Source organism: Protopterus annectens, chromosome 10.part0 (genome assembly GCF_019279795.1).
Source record: "Protopterus annectens isolate FY-2018-M chromosome 10.part0, PAN1.0, whole genome shotgun sequence".
NCBI classification, from domain to species: domain Eukaryota; kingdom Metazoa; phylum Chordata; order Ceratodontiformes; family Protopteridae; genus Protopterus; species Protopterus annectens.
In genome coordinates, this window is record NC_056744.1 from 1,810,571,224 (window position 1) to 1,810,592,001 (window position 20,778).

General features: G+C 37.6%; 1 protein-coding gene across 1 annotated transcript in view; it reads right to left on the reverse strand.

Moving 5' to 3' along the window:
• Positions 1–884: 884 nt before the first annotated feature.
• LOC122814510 (interferon-induced very large GTPase 1-like) overlaps positions 885–20,778 on the reverse strand; it is a 45,312-nt gene continuing 25,418 nt past the window's right edge. Inside the window, exon 2 of the mRNA XM_044087083.1 lies at positions 885–8,411. Within this exon, the coding sequence (XP_043943018.1) occupies positions 1,134–8,411 (7,278 nt within the window). The 3' untranslated portion in view covers positions 885–1,133. The remainder of the gene's footprint in view (positions 8,412–20,778) is intronic.

Genomic DNA, 20,778 nt, shown 5'->3' on the forward strand with positions numbered 1-20,778 from the left:
TTTTTTTTTGGAAGGTGAGAAGATGTTGAGTCACTTCATCTCCCTTTCCCCTCCACACTCACACCATTGCAATCTTTGGACTAACCCTTATGTATTTCTGGACTTAAACTGAGGGGCTGTTGTATTTAGGAAAACACCAAGGGGCAAAAGGGAGACAAGAACCAAGATGACTTAGGTGACTGGGGACTATCAAGGCATGAATGAATTGCTAATCTTTCTGCTAAGTCAAGTAAAACAAGGCTCTACAGGCCTCTGTTAGGCTGATGCCTGTCCTGACTTGCACACATACAGTTTAAAGAGCTCAGATACTGTCACAGGGCTGTCTTAAATTATTTTATGAAATGATAAACATGTTTTTGTTTTTATATTACATTTTTATTTAAGATTTTGAAACAGATTTTTTTGTGGTTACGGACGTGTATAATAGCAATGTGTTTGCAGAAATTAACAAACAGCGCTTATCCTAACTCTTGTCACACAGTGACACTAATGATTATGGTAACACATCCATTTCCTATGGCATCAGTGGAAGACAGGTTCTAAACTGGACAAGGGCTTTAAGATGCATGCATATTTGATAAGCATGTGGAACTGGCCTGAAAAGAACTAAGTTTATTAGCCAGATAAAAGTACAGCTTAAAGACCCAAACTTATCAAAATTAAACTAAGTACAGCAAGAATATAATAACAGTTAAAAAATATATAAATGATAAAAGCATCTACGTTTAGGAGTTACTAAACATTTTGCTTGCTATTTATAACTCTGCATGTTCTTTAGTCTACATCTATCACAGAAAATGCATTTACCATTGAAAGACAGTTCTGCTTCCATCTCAGTATATAAAATAATTTTTGTTGTGTTGTTGGTATTGTCTGTCCTCCCTCTTCTGTTGTTTTTACCATTATCATTAATGTGTATCTATGTCCCGTGGCAGCTGCCATGAAAACTGTGGCAATCAGTGTGAATTCAGTAACTGCAGGCAAGCAGCAGAAACAGGTTAATAAACATGACTCAGAAAAACCCTTTAAAAACATCTACTGTGAGATATAGGAGTCAGTGAAATTGGTAATTAACAGTTTACAGATAAGGAAATGTCGATAATGCAAAATAATCTAAATGAATGTTATTATATTTATGACATTTCCTTTAGTTGTTGGAGAGCTTCAACTTTTGAAATTTCTCCCCATTCATTTGGAATTATACCATGGCCTTGAAATACTAGATTATATGTTTTTTCTAAATTTGCCCAAAAATGTTTTATAAACCATTTCCAATATAGTTGAGTTGAAGTATCTGGAGTAATGCTCCATACTTTGTACCTAGGCCCTGCACTTCGATAGTCCTTGTATGGTATAAATGTGTTTTCATCAAGCACCAAATAGCTACTTGCAACAAGAGAAGAACAAATATCTCTGACTAAATGGTTAGTTTTATGCCATTGGACTCCTCTCACTGCCTGAGGGAGGTGAAATGACACACTGTGATCCCCATCATGTCCTTGGATTGTGTTTGTGCAAACAGCCCCACAGAAAGGACACTGTTCCCAGCATCCAGCCAGTTGTTTAAAAAGAATTTCATCTGGCTTTTCCCTAGAATGTTCCATAGTGGCAGCAGACCCATTCTGAATATCATCATTCAACCTTTCCATCTCATTTTCTAAAGTCTTGATTAAAGATTCTTTGAAGAAATCAAAGTCTGTAATCTGTCCTATGTCAACACTTGTTACAACACTTGTAACAACATTTTGGGGAAGAGTGATTAAATCACCAAGTTGTTTACAGAGCTCATCTGGCAAAACTGACATGTCTTTTTTGTCTTTAACAATGTTAACAGCTTTATCCAAGCAGGTTAGGATGTGCTTCTCTGTTCTTCTAAGCCTAGAATTTAGACAGCTTTTCAGTTTTGATTTTGTATATGCATCCACTTTTTCTTTAATAAATTCTTCAAATAACTCCTTGGATGAGTTAATGTATTTCATAAACTGTTCAAAATCTTCTTTCTCTGCAAGGTCAATGAGAATATGAGTTTCCAGTTTTGATCGATTGCCATTGAAAGCTGGATAATCAGATCTCATTTCATCTGCTATATCAACAGCTGTCTTGTCATAAACAGCTTGTAGAATTGCTGATTTTAATTTGTTGCACAGAAGATAAGCAAATGTAGTGGTGGCTGATGCTCCTTGGCAAAAAATCTTGAAATTATTAAAATACTCCTGTCGCTTTTGCCCAAGGTATGTGATTGGATCATTAATATTTTTAAATATCTGGTGCATTTTCTCAAATTTCTCTGCATCAAAACAAAGGTATACAGATAAATCAATTCTATAGTTATTTGAGAACATAAATATTTCTTCTTTTTTGGTGTTAAAGTCAGTTATCATACTGTAAATATTTTGTAATATTTCATAAATATAGCTGGAACTGTAGTCAGTTCTTAGTTTTTCTTTATTCAAAATGTATCTGTGGACTTCCGTAATTATACTAGCTGTATAATTTAATGCATTTTGTTTATCAGTCTGCCCTGATTTACATTTTATTAATGTTAAGCTTGGATGGATATAACCTTTCATTATGAGCTGTTTTTTAAATTCAATCAGAAAATGCTCATTTTTGGATCCAAGCATCTTTCCAGGAAAACTCTGTTTGTCTTTAAATTTGTCAAACAAAGCAGTTTCTATATCAACAACAATGTCAACTTTTTTATCCTCTGACTTCTCAGACGCCACCTCAGCAATCCATGTACTCCATAATGTTTGAAAAGCCTTATCCAGTTCAGACTCTTCTAATGTTTTGTTCTTTAGTTCTGAAGCCAACTGCCTACTTCTCTTTAATAATTCATACTCATAGCCAGATTTTTTTTCATCTAATTTCTTCCGACCCTTTTTTAGCTTCAGTAATTCATCACATTTATGTTTAACATCATCAATTAGATCATTTTTAAGTTCCTCTACTTTTAGTTCAGTTCTTGATTTCCATTGAACTAGTAACTCTCGATCCCTTTCATTTTCAAAAAATATATATATATCTTTTTTACAGCTCTCATATGTTTCCAGAACTTGGTTCTCAATTTGTATTTTCTTTATACTCTCAAGTATACCATTTTCAATTTGATTGTACAGTTTACTTTCTACATCAAGCATGTATTTTCTTAATTGCCACGTCCAATGTCCATACTTTGTCTCCAGTTTGCTGTATGCTTCTATTTCCTGTGTATTTTTGAAACTGAAAACAAAGTGTTCTGCTAACAGTGCCTCCCAGAGGTCTTGGATACGTCCCTTTAATTCAGAAATTTTCAAAATACCAGAGTTACTGTATTGCTGGGCTGTAGTAAGTAACACGTTTTTAAGATCTTGGACACTCTGACTATAGGATGGGTTAGGGGGTGCCATTGGTGGATCCCCCTCCCACAGGTGAACAAAGTAATAGGTATGCAGATTTACATCAAACTGAATCACATCCTTAAAACGCATAACATTGCACTGCTCCTGTTTTCCTGCAATACGTGCCATTTCATCAAGTTTTTCCTGCATTCGCCTCCTTCCTTCTAAGTTTTTGTCTCTTGCAGTCACATCTCCAACATTTTGATGTACAAACAGACAGCTAGGTGATAGCCTTACCTGCTTCATCCTCAAAAATGCCTGAACAGCAATTTGAAGAATGTCTTGCATTTCAGAAGGATTTTCTCCAAAAATGTTTATAATGGTCACATTTCCCAGTCCAATAACAAAGGTAGCCAGCTGATTGTCATGATTTAATCCAGTGTTACTTAACTCTGGAGCTCGAAGGCCCTCTGTGTCAACAACAAGAACAAAGTCAAAGTTCATTTCTGATCTCAAACAGTCATCTAGTTTAATTAACTGCATGAACGCTCCCCGGGTGCATCTACCTGCACTGACATTAAGCTGAAGCCCAAACATGGCATTTAACAAAGTGGATTTCCCTGTGCTCTGAATACCCAATACAGAAAGCACAAACAGTCTTTTATCTCCAGTTTTCTCAATGACTTTGTCAAGAACCGAGCCAATCCATTTTAATGGAACATGTGCAGCATCACCATCCATCAGTTCAATTGGGTACCCAGATAACATCATATCTGCTGCAATTTCAGGCAAAACAGCAAACCATTTAGGTTTGTCAGTAGCTTCCACCACAGCTTCATAGAGCTGTCCTATTTCTCTAAAGAGATGTTCAAGCCCAAATGATGAGGCATTTAGTTCAGTTGCTATCCCATTCAGTTCTTGCTGTAATATATCCAAAGCTTGTGAATTTTCACTACTTTGTTTGCATTCTAGTAATTTTGTCCAACACCTGTGATATTTCTGCTGAAGCTCTGTTAAGGGACCTGAAGACAAATTATCCAAAAATATTGTTAAATAGTGCAAAAAGTACTTTTTTGTTTTGTCGTGATGTGAAGATAGAGACTGAATGAATGATTCCATCAGTGCATTAACTGGAGTTGCTTTTTTTTGTTGCTGAGTTCGAATGGACTTTTTTTCAGATTCAACTTTACTTCTGTACTCCTCAATACTTCTTTTTTCTTTGCTGCACAAGTGATGAAGCTCCTTGTTCTTCAAACACCACTGGTGCCAGAGGTCCCCTTGAAGAGGTGCATATTTCTCCTTCATAATTGAAAGTTTGTCATCTTTTAAAATATTCTGCATCTTTGCTGCCATTTCCTTGCCCTGTTTACATTCACTGTCATCTTCATCAACTACAAAACCTAGATTCTTGGCAATGTGGGAACAGCTATTAAGATTCCAAGACTGATCTGTGAGGGTTAGAAAACGTTTTAGTGTCGCAGTCAGTTCATCAATAAATTCTGTCTCATTACGATTTTTGGCTGCAATTTTTACTTTTGTAGAGGAGATTCCTCCAGTGATGACTTCTTTATCAGTGCAAAGGAGGATAACTGGCCTTACTGAATTAAACAAATCCTGCAAAAACTTCTTCCCCTTCTCAGTGCAGTCTGATACAAACACCATGATGACGTGGACAGCTGCTATCTCATCTAGAAACTTAAACTGCAGATCATGTTCTAGAGCATCACCATGCAGATTTGTAAATGCTACACAGCGGTCAAAGATATCACTCTCTCTGCCACCAGGACAATACCAGGCAATTTCAACAACCCCATCCATTAAACACACATCTGGGCTGCTACCGCTGCAGTGTCGATGGAAAAACACATTGTGTTTCTGCCTACTTATCATGTTACTTAAGATCTGTGATTTGGAATACAAAGAATTCCCAAACCTCACAAATGACACAAGGGGTAAACTAGCTGAAGAAATGTAGCTATCTTTGCATGTTATAATGTGTTTATCTTCTCCAAGACATTGCCAACTTTTTTTAACTTGTTGGAATGACCACAGAGGAAATTCTATTTTTGCAGTAAATGGATTAGGCACCAGCAGAGGTAATGCATACTGACACATTGACATTTTTGTAAAGAGGTACTGTCTCAGAAAATCATCAGAACAATGAAAAACTGTCATCTGAATATCCATGGGATGTATATGTTCTTGCTTGTGTATATTAAGGGTATTATTTCCCATGTTATCACCTAAGAAGTCATCAATACTTATTGAAGTTTTCTCTGTGTCTGTCATGGCTGTATCTGCTGTACTATTAACTTTGTAAATCAGGTACCTTGTACGGTAATCTAGCATAATCAATCCCCTTAAGTACAATAACGGCAGTTCCTGCTCATTTTGAGGTGGTCTGTCACATATTACTGATTTGTCAATAGTAAGAACATGATGCTTAGTCATTTTTTTAGGGTAGAATTGCTGCAGACCAAGTCGCTGGAGCAAACTATGAAACTTATTATTTTTAAAATCTGCTTCAAGTGTTGTGAGTATCTCTGAGGAATGGTCTTCAGTTTTATCTTCTTTTATTATGCATTCTGTTGCTTCCTGACATACCCTCACTAAGTCATTTATTATATCACCCTTCTTCATAATATTTGCTACTTGATATGTTCCTGATTCTATCAAATACAAATCATTTTCCAGTTCCTTCCAATCAATATCAGAGTTTTCATAATTTTTCAGCAATTCAGAGAGTTCAGCAGACAACTCACTTTGCAGATGTGATTTCATAAAATGTAAATGCTGCAGTTTTACTTTCGGATCAGACTCACCTGACAGGCAACTCAGCAGTACATATGCCTGAGCTCTGTCTGTGTTCTGTTCCCTGAGCAAGCAATACTTTCCATAAACTGTCTGTAACTTACTCTGAATTGATCGGATTTCCTCCAACCAAAGTATGTTATGGAATGTCTTGTCATATATTGAGTAACCAAAAGGCAAAACAACTGACCATAACAGAAATTCTATCTCCAACTGCTGTGTTTCTTTTAGTTTATTACAAAGTGAGTATATAGACAGGCCTATGATATTTGTGGCTTTTGTTTTGGCTTTATCAGTTTCTGAATTGGATGGATTTGATTTTGAGAGGAATTCTTGTAATTTATATTTTTCATGATTTAAAATAGAAACAAGCTGTGAGACATCTGATACGTCATTGGACTGTTGCAGTTTTTCTGACTGATTAATCCATTTCATCACGTAAGAACGATCCTGGAAATTTTGCACATCATAAACATGTGGCTCCAGAATGTAACGCATTTGTGCCCTCAGATCTGCTACATCAGCTGATGAAGCCGATTCATATTCTGATACCACTTTCTTGCAGAAGGCTTGAAACTCCTTGTTAGACAGGCATTTGTCAGTCCACATTTTATCATTTTTTGTTTTTTGAAATAAACTATCTTTGAAATCTTCAATTTCCCTTAGATGTTGTTTTGCGTTCTCTACATTCCAGGATTTAATACTGTGGATAAATGATTCGGTTTCAGCAGCAGCAGCATGAATTTTATCTTCCCATAATATCTCCGCATTTTGTTTTGTTGTGAATTTGTAAGCTTCTGCAAGATTGCTCCATAACTTTAAAACATCTTTGAAATCATTCTTGTGGTTAGAAAGGATAATGTCCCATACAGGAATGAGTTTCAAACCCCGATCAATGACAGCCCAGGTTTTATTGTTAGCAGCAAGAGCAGATTTCCACAAATGAAATGAATCAATTTCTGGAGGACCACCAATTTTATTTACGGATAGCTCTATGTCAGTGTGTACACTTTTCTCAGACTTCACTTCAAGTGAACCTTCTGAAGATGAGTTTGTTACTCCATCACCTGCAGTAAAGCTAAGTGTAGAATTCCAATAGCTTCCACTATAATATGCGTTGAGAGCTTCTGATGTCTGCTTTTGGATCTCAGTTTGTTCTTCTGCACTGAAACCCTTAGAGGAAGCTTTCCAGCAGAATACACCACCAAAGCAAATAGGTCCTTGGCAGGCATGAGACCCGAACCTGGTAAAAAAGCTACTAAACAGGTTTAGCATGTCATCACTATCCATGCTGTAACTCAAAATGTCTTCATACCTTTTTAGTTCATCCAAAGCTGCATTTGAAAGCTGTAATTGGTTCTTCCCAAAGTAACAAGAAGCTAGTGGGATATAATTATACTTTGTTGTACAGATGTACCTGTATTCGTGGCTTGAACTATGCTTTTCCTCAGACTCTGATGCCTTACTATACTGTGTGCTGGTTTGCAAGCTGAAACCCCAAATGCTTCCTTTAGCTGAGCCGGTAATGTTGAAGCCTATTTTTTCCAAGGCCATCATAAAGGTGTCTTCACTTTCACAGGATGAGAACTCTTTCATCTCAAATAATGGACCATGTTCTGGACCAGAAAGAGAAAACATTTCAGGAATGTTCAGCAGCTGTTTTCGCTTTACAAACAAATCTTCTATTCTGCTACTTCTGTAAATTCCTTCCAAAGCAAGACCTCCAGATGCAAACTTTAAAATGTCCTCATCTGATAAATTTTCATATTGTAAAACAGGACAATCTAAAGGAATTATTAACTCTCTATGCAAATTGTCTATCAAATCTTTCAAATTCGTACCAGAAGACATCAAGTGCTCTTTAGGTATATTCAGTGCTGTGTACATTTCTTCTACTTTTGATCTCACAATGTCATCGCTGCAATTTTTACCTTCAGTCTGGATTTTTTGCAGGTCATCTAGTAATAGTTGAGCCTCTTCTTGCTTTTTATTGAAAGACTCAGACTTTTCCTTCTGCAGTTCTTCGATTCTTGCCTTCTTGTTAGGAATTCCCAAAACTGTGTGCAATGCATTTTTTTCCCACTCAAACTGTACATGGGATTTCAGTTTTTCATAGTCTTTAGTGTTCATATTTTTTAGGGTTTGCACACAAGTAACGCCCAACTCTTTCTTCAGTATGGGTAGCCAATATGCTTCATTAAGCCCCTCGTCTTTCAGTTTTTGTGCAAGGAATCTCTCTTCCTTATTTTCAGATGTGACATCCCCATCTTCTGACAAAGCCTGCAAAACACACACAAAAAGAAATAAAAGCAATGCTACATTCAGTATGTCCCAAGAAGAGTTATAAAGTAAGATATTAAAAAACAATGCTTCATTCAGTATGTCCCAAGAAGAGTTATAAATTAAGATATTCTGTTTTAGAATCCTAATAAAACAACATTGCTGTATAGTTCAGTGTAAATAGCTCTGCACATAAATGCACTCATTTTGCAGGGTGTGACCTCCAACTCTCACTGTAAAATAAGCTTCTAATACCAGTCAATTCCCTGATTCATCTAATGCATTATTAATCTATTTGCTTGTATTAGGGAGGAGATCACCTTGGAACCAGCCATGAACTGTACTCCAAAAAATACAATGTCAGTACAACAGACCATATGATATGATATAAAGTCAATAGTGAGCATGGATAAATAATGCAAAATAGTCTTAGCTTCATTGAATCTAAACAACAGATACAAACATAACCCTAAAACTAATTATATTAGCATAGCAATTTGAGGAGCAGTTAAAACAGGAGCAACACTATATTTTATCAACCAGACAGAACATAACCAGTAGGAGTGTCCCACTAAATGAGAATAAACCTGGATGATATATTAGATATGGGCTTAGGGGACACATGGTATTCAGGTGACTGATGACCACATGTTCTTGAGAGCAGCTGTAAAGGAACGAAGGTTTGGAATCGATTTGGTACTTCTAGGAATAAAGTTCCAAATGCTGGTGTGATGAATGGTGAAGGCATGTCTCCCAAATTATGAAGGTTTTACTGGCAAAGTGAAGGAGTCTAAGGGAGAACTATAGCATCTGAGGAATCTAGATAGTGAGATAGATTGACAGAACAGGGAACATGCAATGATGCACATTCAGAAACAGTCAGTGTCAGTAAACAAGTGTGGCTTCTTCTTTGATGTTGACCTTTTCCAACCTCTTTATTATCTCATAGTTGTGATTTAATAATTAATCTGCACACTTTGATCAGCTGTATCTGGAGTCTCTCAATGCTGGTAAAAGAAGAGGTGGCCAGGACAGTCAATGAGTACTCAAGTAAAAGAATGAACACACCTTTATTTATACACATGCTTACTACACTGGTGAAGAACAAAAACCTGTATGAGGTGCCAAATGTTATGTAGAGTTTATCTTGGGTTTTGACAATGTGGTAAGCAGATCATCTCCCCATCTTTACCAAATGCCGCATACAAAATCCTCCAAAAAAGCAAGCTGTAAAAACTATTTATAACCTAGCAAATTTTAATCCTCAGGCATTCAACACTGTTCTCTCCTCAATAAACTGGAATATATTTAAAAAATCCCAGTAGATGATGCCATTGAAACATTTTCTGTAACATTTTAAATGAAATGGCACCCCTAGAAATAAAAGGATAAAAACAAGAGACGTACCCTGCTTAACCAATACAACAAGAAGACTAATGCAAACTAGGGAAAAAGCCTGGAAAAACTGGCAAACAAAGCTACGCAAAACATCTAACAATACAAAAATCTGTATAATCAGACAATAAGACAAATAATTTCTAAAAAGAAAGAATACTATAGCAAACACCAAAATAGTTTTAAAGCTGATCCAAAGAAATTCTGGTCAACTATTAAAGAAATACTGCAGCCAGGACAAAATCATAACCCCAACCCATGTCCAAATAGTACACCTCTGAACATTGCTATACAGTTTAATGGATATTCTGTAGACAGCATAGCATCTAATACAAAGCAGTTCAGTCATTGCAATCCAGACCTTAAGCAACAAATACCAACTACATCCTCATTTATCTTTCAGCCAGTCCCTATAGTCGGCATAAAAAAACTCTTAAGCAAACAAAAAATCTGTTCTACCTCTGCAGGTAACTTACCCAGTGAATTCCTTAAAATAACAGCAAGTAGTACATGCTAGCCCATATCCATAGTCAAATAGATCCATAATAGAAAATGTCACTAAGATCTGGAAAAAGTTACACATTACCCCTTCCATAAAGGAGAAACTTCAACAGACATCACAAACTTCAGACTATTAGCAGTCTTATCCCCCATCAGATATCTTAGAAAAATGCATCCACAAACAACTTCTACAATACCTCAATGAAAAAAAACTTCCATCTCTCATAGCTTTTACTGACACAGTGAACAAAGCCAGGGATTGTGGCCAACTAGTCTCTGCCATATTCCTTAACCTATCAAAGGCCTTTAATAGAGTCAGTCATACCAAACTCCTGGGACAAATATCAGTCTTGGATCTAACACCAGATACCTTGAACTAGTTCAAGAGTTACCTCAGTAATAGACACCAATCAGTAAATGGCAGTCAGTACTCTTACCTTACCTCCCTGTGAACACTGGTATCCCACAAGGATCTATGCTTGGTCCTCTTCTCTTTAATATCCTTACCAAGTCGCTCCATACATGTAAATAACATGCTTCTCTTATATAGTATGTTGACGACTCTACACTTATATGTACATCCAACAACCATGCACACCTTAACTGAATTACTCAAGAATCCCTCAGTCATACTGAATAATGGCTACATAACTCCAAATTCATGCTTAAGCCTAACAAAAACAAATTGTTGCTCTTTGATCCCAAATCTCTATCCCCATGAAAAATGCAACTTTAAAATACACTGCTTCAATAATACCAATATAGAAGAGGTCTCCAGTACCAACCTGTTAGGTATGACTATAGCTGAGAATCTCAAATTCAATCTCCACAGACACAAGGCCATCAAAAAAAAAACACACGAAAAACTAGGATTATTCTACAGAACTAGAAACTTCCTCACCCCCACATCTAGGTACACCCTTGCAAATAGTCATCTCCTGCCTTCTCTATGGTGCCCCCCCATCCTCACTAACTTTCAAACATTACACAGAAACGTCAACAATGTTACAATAAAGTTGCCCAAATTGCATCAAATTCCCACTACCATACCCATGACCGTACTGTACTGAAATCACTAAACTGGCCAGAACTACCTAATTGCATAAAATAAACTCATGTAATCACTGCACTTAAAATCATTTCACTATCCTGCCACCTGTCCTGCCTTAAATACAATATTGCAGAAGTACTCCCCTAAGGTCCCCTGAGATCAAATGACCAAATACAACTTACTGTTCATAAACCAACCGAATCAGCAGGATATTCTCTATACTCTTGCTCTATAGCCAGAATATAGAGCACTATCCCCACATCTGTGAGGACAAGCATGTCCTCTAAATTCTTCAAACTCTCTGTCAAAGACTATCTGAAAACTCTATGTCTCTGCTCATGCTCCATACCAGGTTAGTCTCACAACACTATCATCTATTCCAGCTACCTCACCTGTCGTAACAGTATCCATGTTACCTCTGCTTCTTGCCCTTCTCCACCAATACCCTTTGTTGTGCTATTCAACATATAGTCTTCCAGCTCTTGTTTGTCCCTTGTACTTCACGCTCTGCTCCACCTATACCCCTCACTACTTAGTACTTACAATATAGGCCTCTATCTCTTCCTCCCCTCTCAAGCCTAGCCCAGAATTTTCACCGCCCTATTCAAGCCTAGCCCAGAATTTTCCCTGCCTACTCAACCTAGCCCAGAATGAATCAAACATTTTGAAGAGACCAAGTTTTTTTAACCCACCCCCAATTGAACCCCTGTATTCTGGTATTCAAAAGAATGTGTGAATTGGACTTTTGGGACATTTTGAACCAGACCAATTCTCACAAGTTTTATAATCTAACTGTGAAATTAATGTATTGAATTAATATTCGATACTAGCATAAGGGTTATGCAGCCAGATAACGGGAGTGGGATGGTTATTATGGATAGTAATGATTACAGAGATCATATGAATAACCTGCTATTAGAAGATGCATATATGGAAATATCTAAGAATAAAGTGAATACAGCTCATTCTAAAATTGATTTACTTTAAATAACATGATTATGCAATGTCAAAATTAATTTAGACGATTATGTATTCATGCACAATGACAAACCAGTAGTGGCAGGTATTTTTGACATTCCAAAAATACATAAATGCATTAATAATACTTCATTAAAACCCATTGTTGATGCCATGAGGTCTAAAACTTATTTCACAGCAAAATGTCTTGACAATATTTTAAAAGGCAGTTTGGAGACACTGAGATATATCTGTAAGGATTCATGGCAATTTTTCAGTAACATTGGCAATACTCCATTTTTGAAACAAAGTATTCTTGTAATGGTGGATGTTCAAAATTTGCATTCTGTCATCCCACAATACAGGTTTAAGATGGTTTGAAGAAGAACTGGTGACATTAGAAGTTTTGAACATGGATAGGATCAACTTGGCCACAACACTTATAGAAATTGTTTGAACAAATAAGTATCTTTATTTTGAAGGTCTGTATTATAGACAAGTTACAGGAGTGGACATGGGTACAATGTGCACCCCCTCATTTGCCAATTTAGTTATGGCTAACTGTTAAAGGGAGTACATGTTTCTTAGTTATTATCAGGATTCTTGTGGTTTTATGCCCACTTTCTGGATGATATTTTTATCTTGTGGAAAAATTTGAAAGATAAATTATAGGAATTAGTTCAACTCATTAACAACTTTGTGGGCTTTTTGAAGTTTACATCTACATTTAATTTGGAGAAGATTATATACCTAGATGTGGAATTAAGTAAAAATTTGGAAAATAAGAGGTATATTTCAACTATTCATAGGAAAGCTACCTTCTCCAATACTTATTTGCACTTCACAAGTTGGCATCCTGTGCATCAAAAGAAAGCCATTGTTGAAGGTCAGTTAGTATGGCTTGTCAGGATGATATTACACATGGACATCTTCTCTACAGAATGTGACCATTTAGCAAAAATACCCTGAGAAATTTCTTTTGGATATAAGAGAAGAAGTCTGGAATAAAATAACTATGGGGTTTATGTCCCATTAATAAATACACATAGTAGTAATATTAATAACCAACTTGTGAGTAGGAAACAAATTATTCCAGTAAATAATAAGAAATTTAGTATCATCTATACATTATATATTAAAGCTTTGGTTAGTAGTATTTATATAAAATTGGAATTTTTTTAAATGGATGAATCTGTATTCAAGAAAGTAGAACATAAGCCATTTATAGTGTATAATAAGGATCACTCTTTCAAAAATATGTCAGAAAAGAACAAAAACATGATTTGTGGTATAAATACTCAAATAAAGGTGGGCGTGTATAAATGTGACAGCCACACCAAGTGCCCATTTGTTAGGAAAACTGACCATTTTATTATGAATAACAAAAGATATATCAAGGGTCATTTCACCTGTAATACCATATAAATAGTTTATCTAATAAGCTGTGACAATTGTCTGACATTCTATATAGGAAACACCTTGAGAAAATTTAAAGGAAGAATATGGAACACCTGCTAGATATTAAAAAATGTAACTACGAATGCTTTGAGCAGGCATATACAGGTTAATGATGGACATAAATTTTGCTTTGTGGTTATAGAGCAAATTGTTACAGACCCCAAAGGTTTTTTACTAATGCTCATTTAGATAAGAGTGAATTTGTGTGGCTACTGAGACTAAATGCTACTATGTCTCCTGGATTAACCAAAGCATGTTCCATTAGCTCAGTACTGAAACTGAAGCATTATAACGTGTACGTTTAGGTTGGTTATATAATAAAAATGTTCCTTTCAGCTGGTTACTCAAGTGGTACATGGTTTTATTAATTAATTTACTAGCTCAGCATTTATTGGATGAGTTTTACCATCTTGTTAACATTTTAAACATTTAAGGTTAAATTTGTTCTGTGGTTTTAGTTCTGACAAAGTTTCATTGATTGTTAATATGAGAAACAAAAGCACTTAACTATAACTGGATAACTGAACGTTTCAATTATATTTATTTTTAACCTTATTAAAGTGTCTCGGTATATATATTTTGAGTTTCTGTCACTTTACAGTACCATAGCTCATTGTCCTAGCCCAGAATTTCCCTACCCTACTCAAGCCTATCCCATAATTTTCCCCTCCTTTCTCACACCATACTGTAAGATATATATGCTAAGAACATTTATAATTACCTTATACAATATCACAATGATCTAACTCGTATCATTTTGTAAATATCTCATGTCTCACATATATAGTTTTAGTAATATTACTGATCAGCTGTAAGTACTTTACCTAGTGTATAAATAAGATAAATTTCTTATATGTAATTAATGCATTTTAAATAAATAAATAAATAAATAAAGGAGCGATGAGGAGAGTCCGGAGGGAGGTGCTCCATTTACTTTAATTTGGCTAACCATTCCAAGATTTACACTGACAAATGAACGCACTTGTGAATATAGTTTGAACCGAATAGGAATGCCAGCAAACACATTTATATATACTTTCTCTTTGGCCTTTATCAGCATGAAAAGCAAGGCTTCCAAATACTCTGATGACCCCTGAGTTGCCCTTATCCTGCCTGTCTTTGCTTCCCTATATCACCCAGTTGAAGTGTTTCCTTCTACAAGGTAATATTTATAGGTAACCTCATCTTCAGTCCAGGTGATAAGCTAAGGTAAGTAGCCAGCTGCTGGTGGTTCATATACAGGTTCTATACATATAAAGATGGTTCAGCTTTTTTGCTTTATATCCTACGTTTTTCCAGACTGGTCCTTCATGTACACTGTATAATGCTGGCTCTATTGTGATAACTCCTATGCCCCTGATTTGTCTCACGTGAATGCATTGTCTCATGCAGGCACGTCTTTTACATGTTTCTGCAGATGTTCTGGGTTTGCTTCTTGTTTTTCACTGGGAAGATTACTGTAGCAAAAAAAATCCTTACTGTTCTCTAGTATAGAAGAATCAACCTTCAATTACTCAATCCTACTTTGTTGGTATAGAATAAGCTGTTATTATCAGGCCTATTAGAAATATGAAATACTGCAGTCCTGTAAGGCACAATGCACGTACAGTCAGGATCAGTAACACACTCTCTTTTTCTCCTTTTTATCTCGTATCTATGCAGATCCAGAAGAAGTAGCATATAATGGGGACCATTTTCAGAGGAGATTAACCCAACTTGTCTCACAAACTTTTAAGTAATAGATACTTATATAACATAAAATAAAATGTCACTGCATAATTACGTAACACATTTCAACTTCTCAGGTTGTCATACTTACAGTATCACTAAATGGTCAGTAAATATACTCATTGAGATTTATGTAACTTTATTACACTAAATCAGTCAAGTGGAAGGACATTTAGCATGTCAGTATGTTAATAATGAACATATTTGAAGATAAAGCATACCCGACCCTCAAGGCAGTACATGTCAGTATTTACAGTTACACTATTCAATCCCAGATGGCTTATGGGATTTTATTGCAGGAATTATTAAAGTTATTTAATAACGTTATAGTAAATGTAGTAATACCAATCAAAGCGACCTGAACCTCAGACAGTACGTGTCGGTGTTTACAGTTACATTATTCAATCCCAGATGGTTTATGGGATTTTATTGCAGGAATTTACAGTTATTCAGTAATGTTTACAGTAACTGTAGTAATACTGGTGAAAGCAGGCCTGAACACCCACCAGTACTTGTCAGTATTTACAGTTACACTATTCAATCTCAAATGGATTATGGGATTTTATTGCAGGAATTATTATAGTTATTCAGTAATGTTACAGTAAATGTAGTAATACCAGGGAAAGCAGGCCTGAATCCCAGCCAGTACTTGTCAGTGTTTACAGTTACACTATTCAATCCCAGATGGTTTTGGGGATTTTATTGCAGGAATTATTAAAGTTATTTAGTAACATTACAGTAAATGTAATAATACCAATGAAAGCTGCCCTGAATCCCAGCCAGTACGTGTCAGTATTTACTCATTAGATTTCATTACTGACTGCAAGATACACATCTGGTTAATTAGTTTCATATTTAGAAATAAAAAAATAATGGGGGGGATTCAGTAATCCTCCGTGTTGGACGAACAAAGTCCTACTCGGAGACTGCCGTCTAAGAGTTAGACTTCAGCACATCATGCATATGCATGAGGGCGCGCTGACTCAACTCCCAGGCTAACACGGAGCATGTAGGAGTGCAGGGGGAGTGTCAGACTGCCGAGCAGTCCAAATATTCATGCCCCTGCAAGTGCCTAACTCTGCAAATTTCAGCAGATATGATCGAGTCTGCTGAAATGTGTATACCCCCAACACTACACTCCCCCACATTAAAACGCCCTGTACAAATGAAATAAAATGTAAAACAAATGTTTTTTTATTATCCACCATATAGCTGCCTGTATTTGCACATGTGTGCGCGGGTGTGCCCATTGCTTAGCTACAGTTAGCAGTTTAGACATTGAAGAGGATAATAAACCACTTATATACAAATTAAGCCAAATAGCAATAGTGTAGTGGTAGAGCCTTCGCACAAAGAGGAGGCATTCCCGGTTTGAGTCCCACCACTCCCCTTTCCATTTTCTGTATGAAATCCGTGCATAAAAATAATTCCTGACATTTACCTTTTAAATTACATTAAAATGCATTAAAATGGCCTATGTAGTAGTGAACGATATTTTAAATATATATAAGAAAGTGAAACGGTCATGCATAATAATGAATGCATAAGTAACCTATCTTAAGCAATGTGAAGCACTGCTAAGCAACGTTTACCAGTATTAAGCACATTTAAGAATAATTGCCCATAGCTAAGCACTGCTTTAACTAGCACAGTAGCTTTGCACGGAGCTACGCATCGCGCCAATCAGCAAAAACTAAACATGTTTGTGCGGAGGTGTGCACCAAGCTAACTAGCGCAACGTTGGGCAACGTAGAGCAACGTAGAGCAACTTCGAGCAACATTGGGCAAAGTTGAGCAAAGTCGACTAAACCCAGCCACACCCCCTCCCGGTCAAGCCAGTAGTAAAATAAAAACGCAATGACAGGTTTCAAACCTGGGATAGTGTGCACCATAATCACAGTACTAATCCACTAAGCCATGACAGCATTTGATGTTCATGGACTGTCAACACACATATACATATGAATCAAAGTTTACCCAGTGCTAAGCAGGTGTGCACTCAATTGAGAACTTTCAAATCCGGCCAATCACAAATAAGTGCAGGAAATGAGGCATATTCAAGCTCCATAGGCGGGAATACTCACCATAACTGGTTGCAGCTTCCATCTGCAGGCAGCAATGGCAGGTGTCGTAGAGGGCTCTTGCTTCCGAGCACAATTATGGGGCATTGAGGAGTCAAAACTGATGGTTTGGCTCCTCGTCCATTGTCATGATGCTTGACTCCTGCAGGGCCAGTTCCAGGGCACGGAATACAAAGCGGAGGCCTGGAATCGTCTCGCACATGAACTCACCAGTGCCACAGGTGTCCCTCGGACTGGTGAGCAGGTTAGACATCACCATGCAGACCTGAAGAAATGCAAGCAGGACCTACTGAACCAATGGATACAGGAGGCCCGTGGGATGCAAAATGCCCCACTACTGAGTAGGTAGCCATGGACTGAAGCATGTAAAGATTGCTAGTGTAGTCGATAGTATGGATAGGTATATGTCTCAATATCCCTTCATTTACTTCACAGCTGCAGGTGTCCGTGCTGCAAATCAGCAAGCCTATGCAGATAGGCTGCGCCACCAGGCAGGTTAGTAATTTTTCTGCATTTACTGTTATATAAAATAAGTGAGAGAGCCTTGCTAAAAGTGTCTCAGCCCAATAATAAAGGTATAATAAGGCTTGAATAACTTGTCTGCATGAACTGTTATGTAAAATAAGTGAGAGAGCCTGAAAAAGTGTTGTAACCCATTAATAAAGGTATAATAAGTCCTGAATTATCTCTCTGCATGTATTGTTATATAGAATAAGTGAGAGACAGAAAATGAGTGTTGTAAACCATAAATGAAGGTATAATACATCCTGAATACGATGTCTGCATGCACTGTAATAACAAATAAATGAGACAGCCACTATAAAAGTGTGTAATGTAATTAATAGAGGTATAACACCTGTAGTGTGTCCATGTCACTTTCTTTGAGATGTTGATGTACTCTTGCAGTATAGAAATAGTAGTGTTGTATTAAGCCTGTCAACCCACACTTGGGTAGGCCCATAGAAAGAGTACGAAGGGAGTGCCAGTATCTCTTAAGAATATATACAGTCCTCAACTGTAGTTTCAAGTCTGGCATGTATAGGTAAATCTGGCACATGAGTAGCTTGTAGTTGTGTGCACTGGAAATGTCAGTGTGCTGACTGATAATGTCACCTGAACACATCCAGATATGTAGATATATGAAAATAAATAAAATATATAAATACATAGCAGTAACATCTGCATCCTGGACAGTTTGTATAACAGATCCAGGTCAGGTACATAAGGAACTAGCAAAACACATCCCACAACGTAATGGACATTGCCTAGTGTAATAATACATGTAGGGGATGTATACCTGCAGTCAATAGGAATGTAGTGTAAAATATAAGTTCATATAAGTTGTTAATGGAGGTATATTTTTACACCCTACTGTATGTGCATAAACAATGCAATTCCACACCTCAGTGGGTATGTGTAATCTCAAAACATTTGTTGGGACATATGTCCTATTAGTTTATAAATATCTGCATAATTTTGATGCATGTGCCCTGTTCAAACACCACAATCTTGGTGGCCTGTTGCCACCATTCATTCCTGCATGCTGTTGGAATGTCCACTGTCATTCAATATATGCATGTGTAATGCTTGCTGTTCAACTGTTGGAACTCTGGTGTGCTGGGTTAATGGGAATATTACTGCATGCTGTTACAACTAATTTGGAATGCTGTTGGCTATAATGTCATTAAATTCACCTAAACACAGAACGTATGCGAAGGCCGGTCCCAGCGGACCCACCTGTCCCACCTCAGCTGGCGATGGCACCTGGCACCAGCAGGTCCAGTGCCCAGCCTGGGACCTCCTCCTCCATTGACCCTGTGCCACCTTCGGGTGGAAGCGCTGCAGGGGATGGGGCTCGTCCCCCCCATGCAAGCGTGGCCAGAGGAGGGCCACCTGTCACCCTCCGAAGGGTCCAGGCTGTGGTGCGTAGGGAGAGCCAGCATTCAGTCGCTGATCCCCTACGCCAGCTCGAGGCAAGAGTGGCATGACTCATGGGTGAGCCTGCCCCTCCTACACAGCCCCCAGCACAGCCACCCTCCGGGCTGTGAAGGTGCAGTGGTGACTGCCCATGGGTGGGGATCTCAGTTCCACTGTTACAATCTGTGGGCTTGCGATTTCTAAACATCTTTCCCCGTCAATTGTGTTCACCTACTCCATGTGTCATATTCTGCCCCTGTATGTGTCTTGTTTGTCTTGTCTGTTTACCTCCCCAACCTACCTCCCAAAACATACCTGCTTCCCCTACCCCACATTCCACTCTCACCTGAAAAAAAAATGGGCAATCTGCTCCCACAAAAAAATTACGCCCCATACATAGCTGCCCATTTTGCACAGATGTCCGCTGGACACAAAAACTGAAATTCAACTGGCAGTACAACATACTTTGTTGTCCTCACCCCTCTCTCAGGGGTGGAAGGTTTCAAAATTCCCTCCAAATTACTAGTATATGCACAGCTGTTGCTGTTAAAGAAATGGGCAGCTATGGACCTTCCCTACACCCGTCCTGCACATCCCTAGTTGTTTTCCCTACTGTCTTTCCCTCTTTGTGCCCCTTTTTCACCACTTTCCTATTTCCCCATTTTCTTTTCTTTAAAAGAAATGAGCGTGGGGGTTAGCGGGAGTAAGCACTTTTAAGCAGCAGTAAGTGGGTTTGAGCGAGTGTGCGCATGTGTGCGCTTAGCTAAGTATTGCTAAGCATCGTGCAAACCCGCGCAAACCCACTTACAACTGCTTAAAAGTGCCTTAGTCACCCTGCATATGAGGGGCCTTGTTCTGCTCAGCAGCAAAATAAAACACCACTGTCAGTCTCGAACCCTGGACCTTGGACACACTAGACTGCATGAAGTACCACTAGGCCACAGTAGATATACAGCAGGATGTTGCTGAAATATATATATATCATGCATCAGAATGTGTGAATATTAAGGAAAGATAGGAATGCCATAACACAAAACCTGTTCTGTGGAACTTTACCAGCAGTTGTTGTGGAATTGCATTACATGACTGTGATAACAGAACCAGACATTCTAGCAGTAAATACTGTTACAGCAGCACTTCACAACCCCCACACAGTATCATAGCAGGACAGTTCCCACCCAAATGTACAAAATACCGGTGTGTTCAAGGTGCAGCAAGGATGTAGGTAGGCATACTCAGTACTGGAATTGTCCAGTTTCATGAGCATCCTGTGATAATG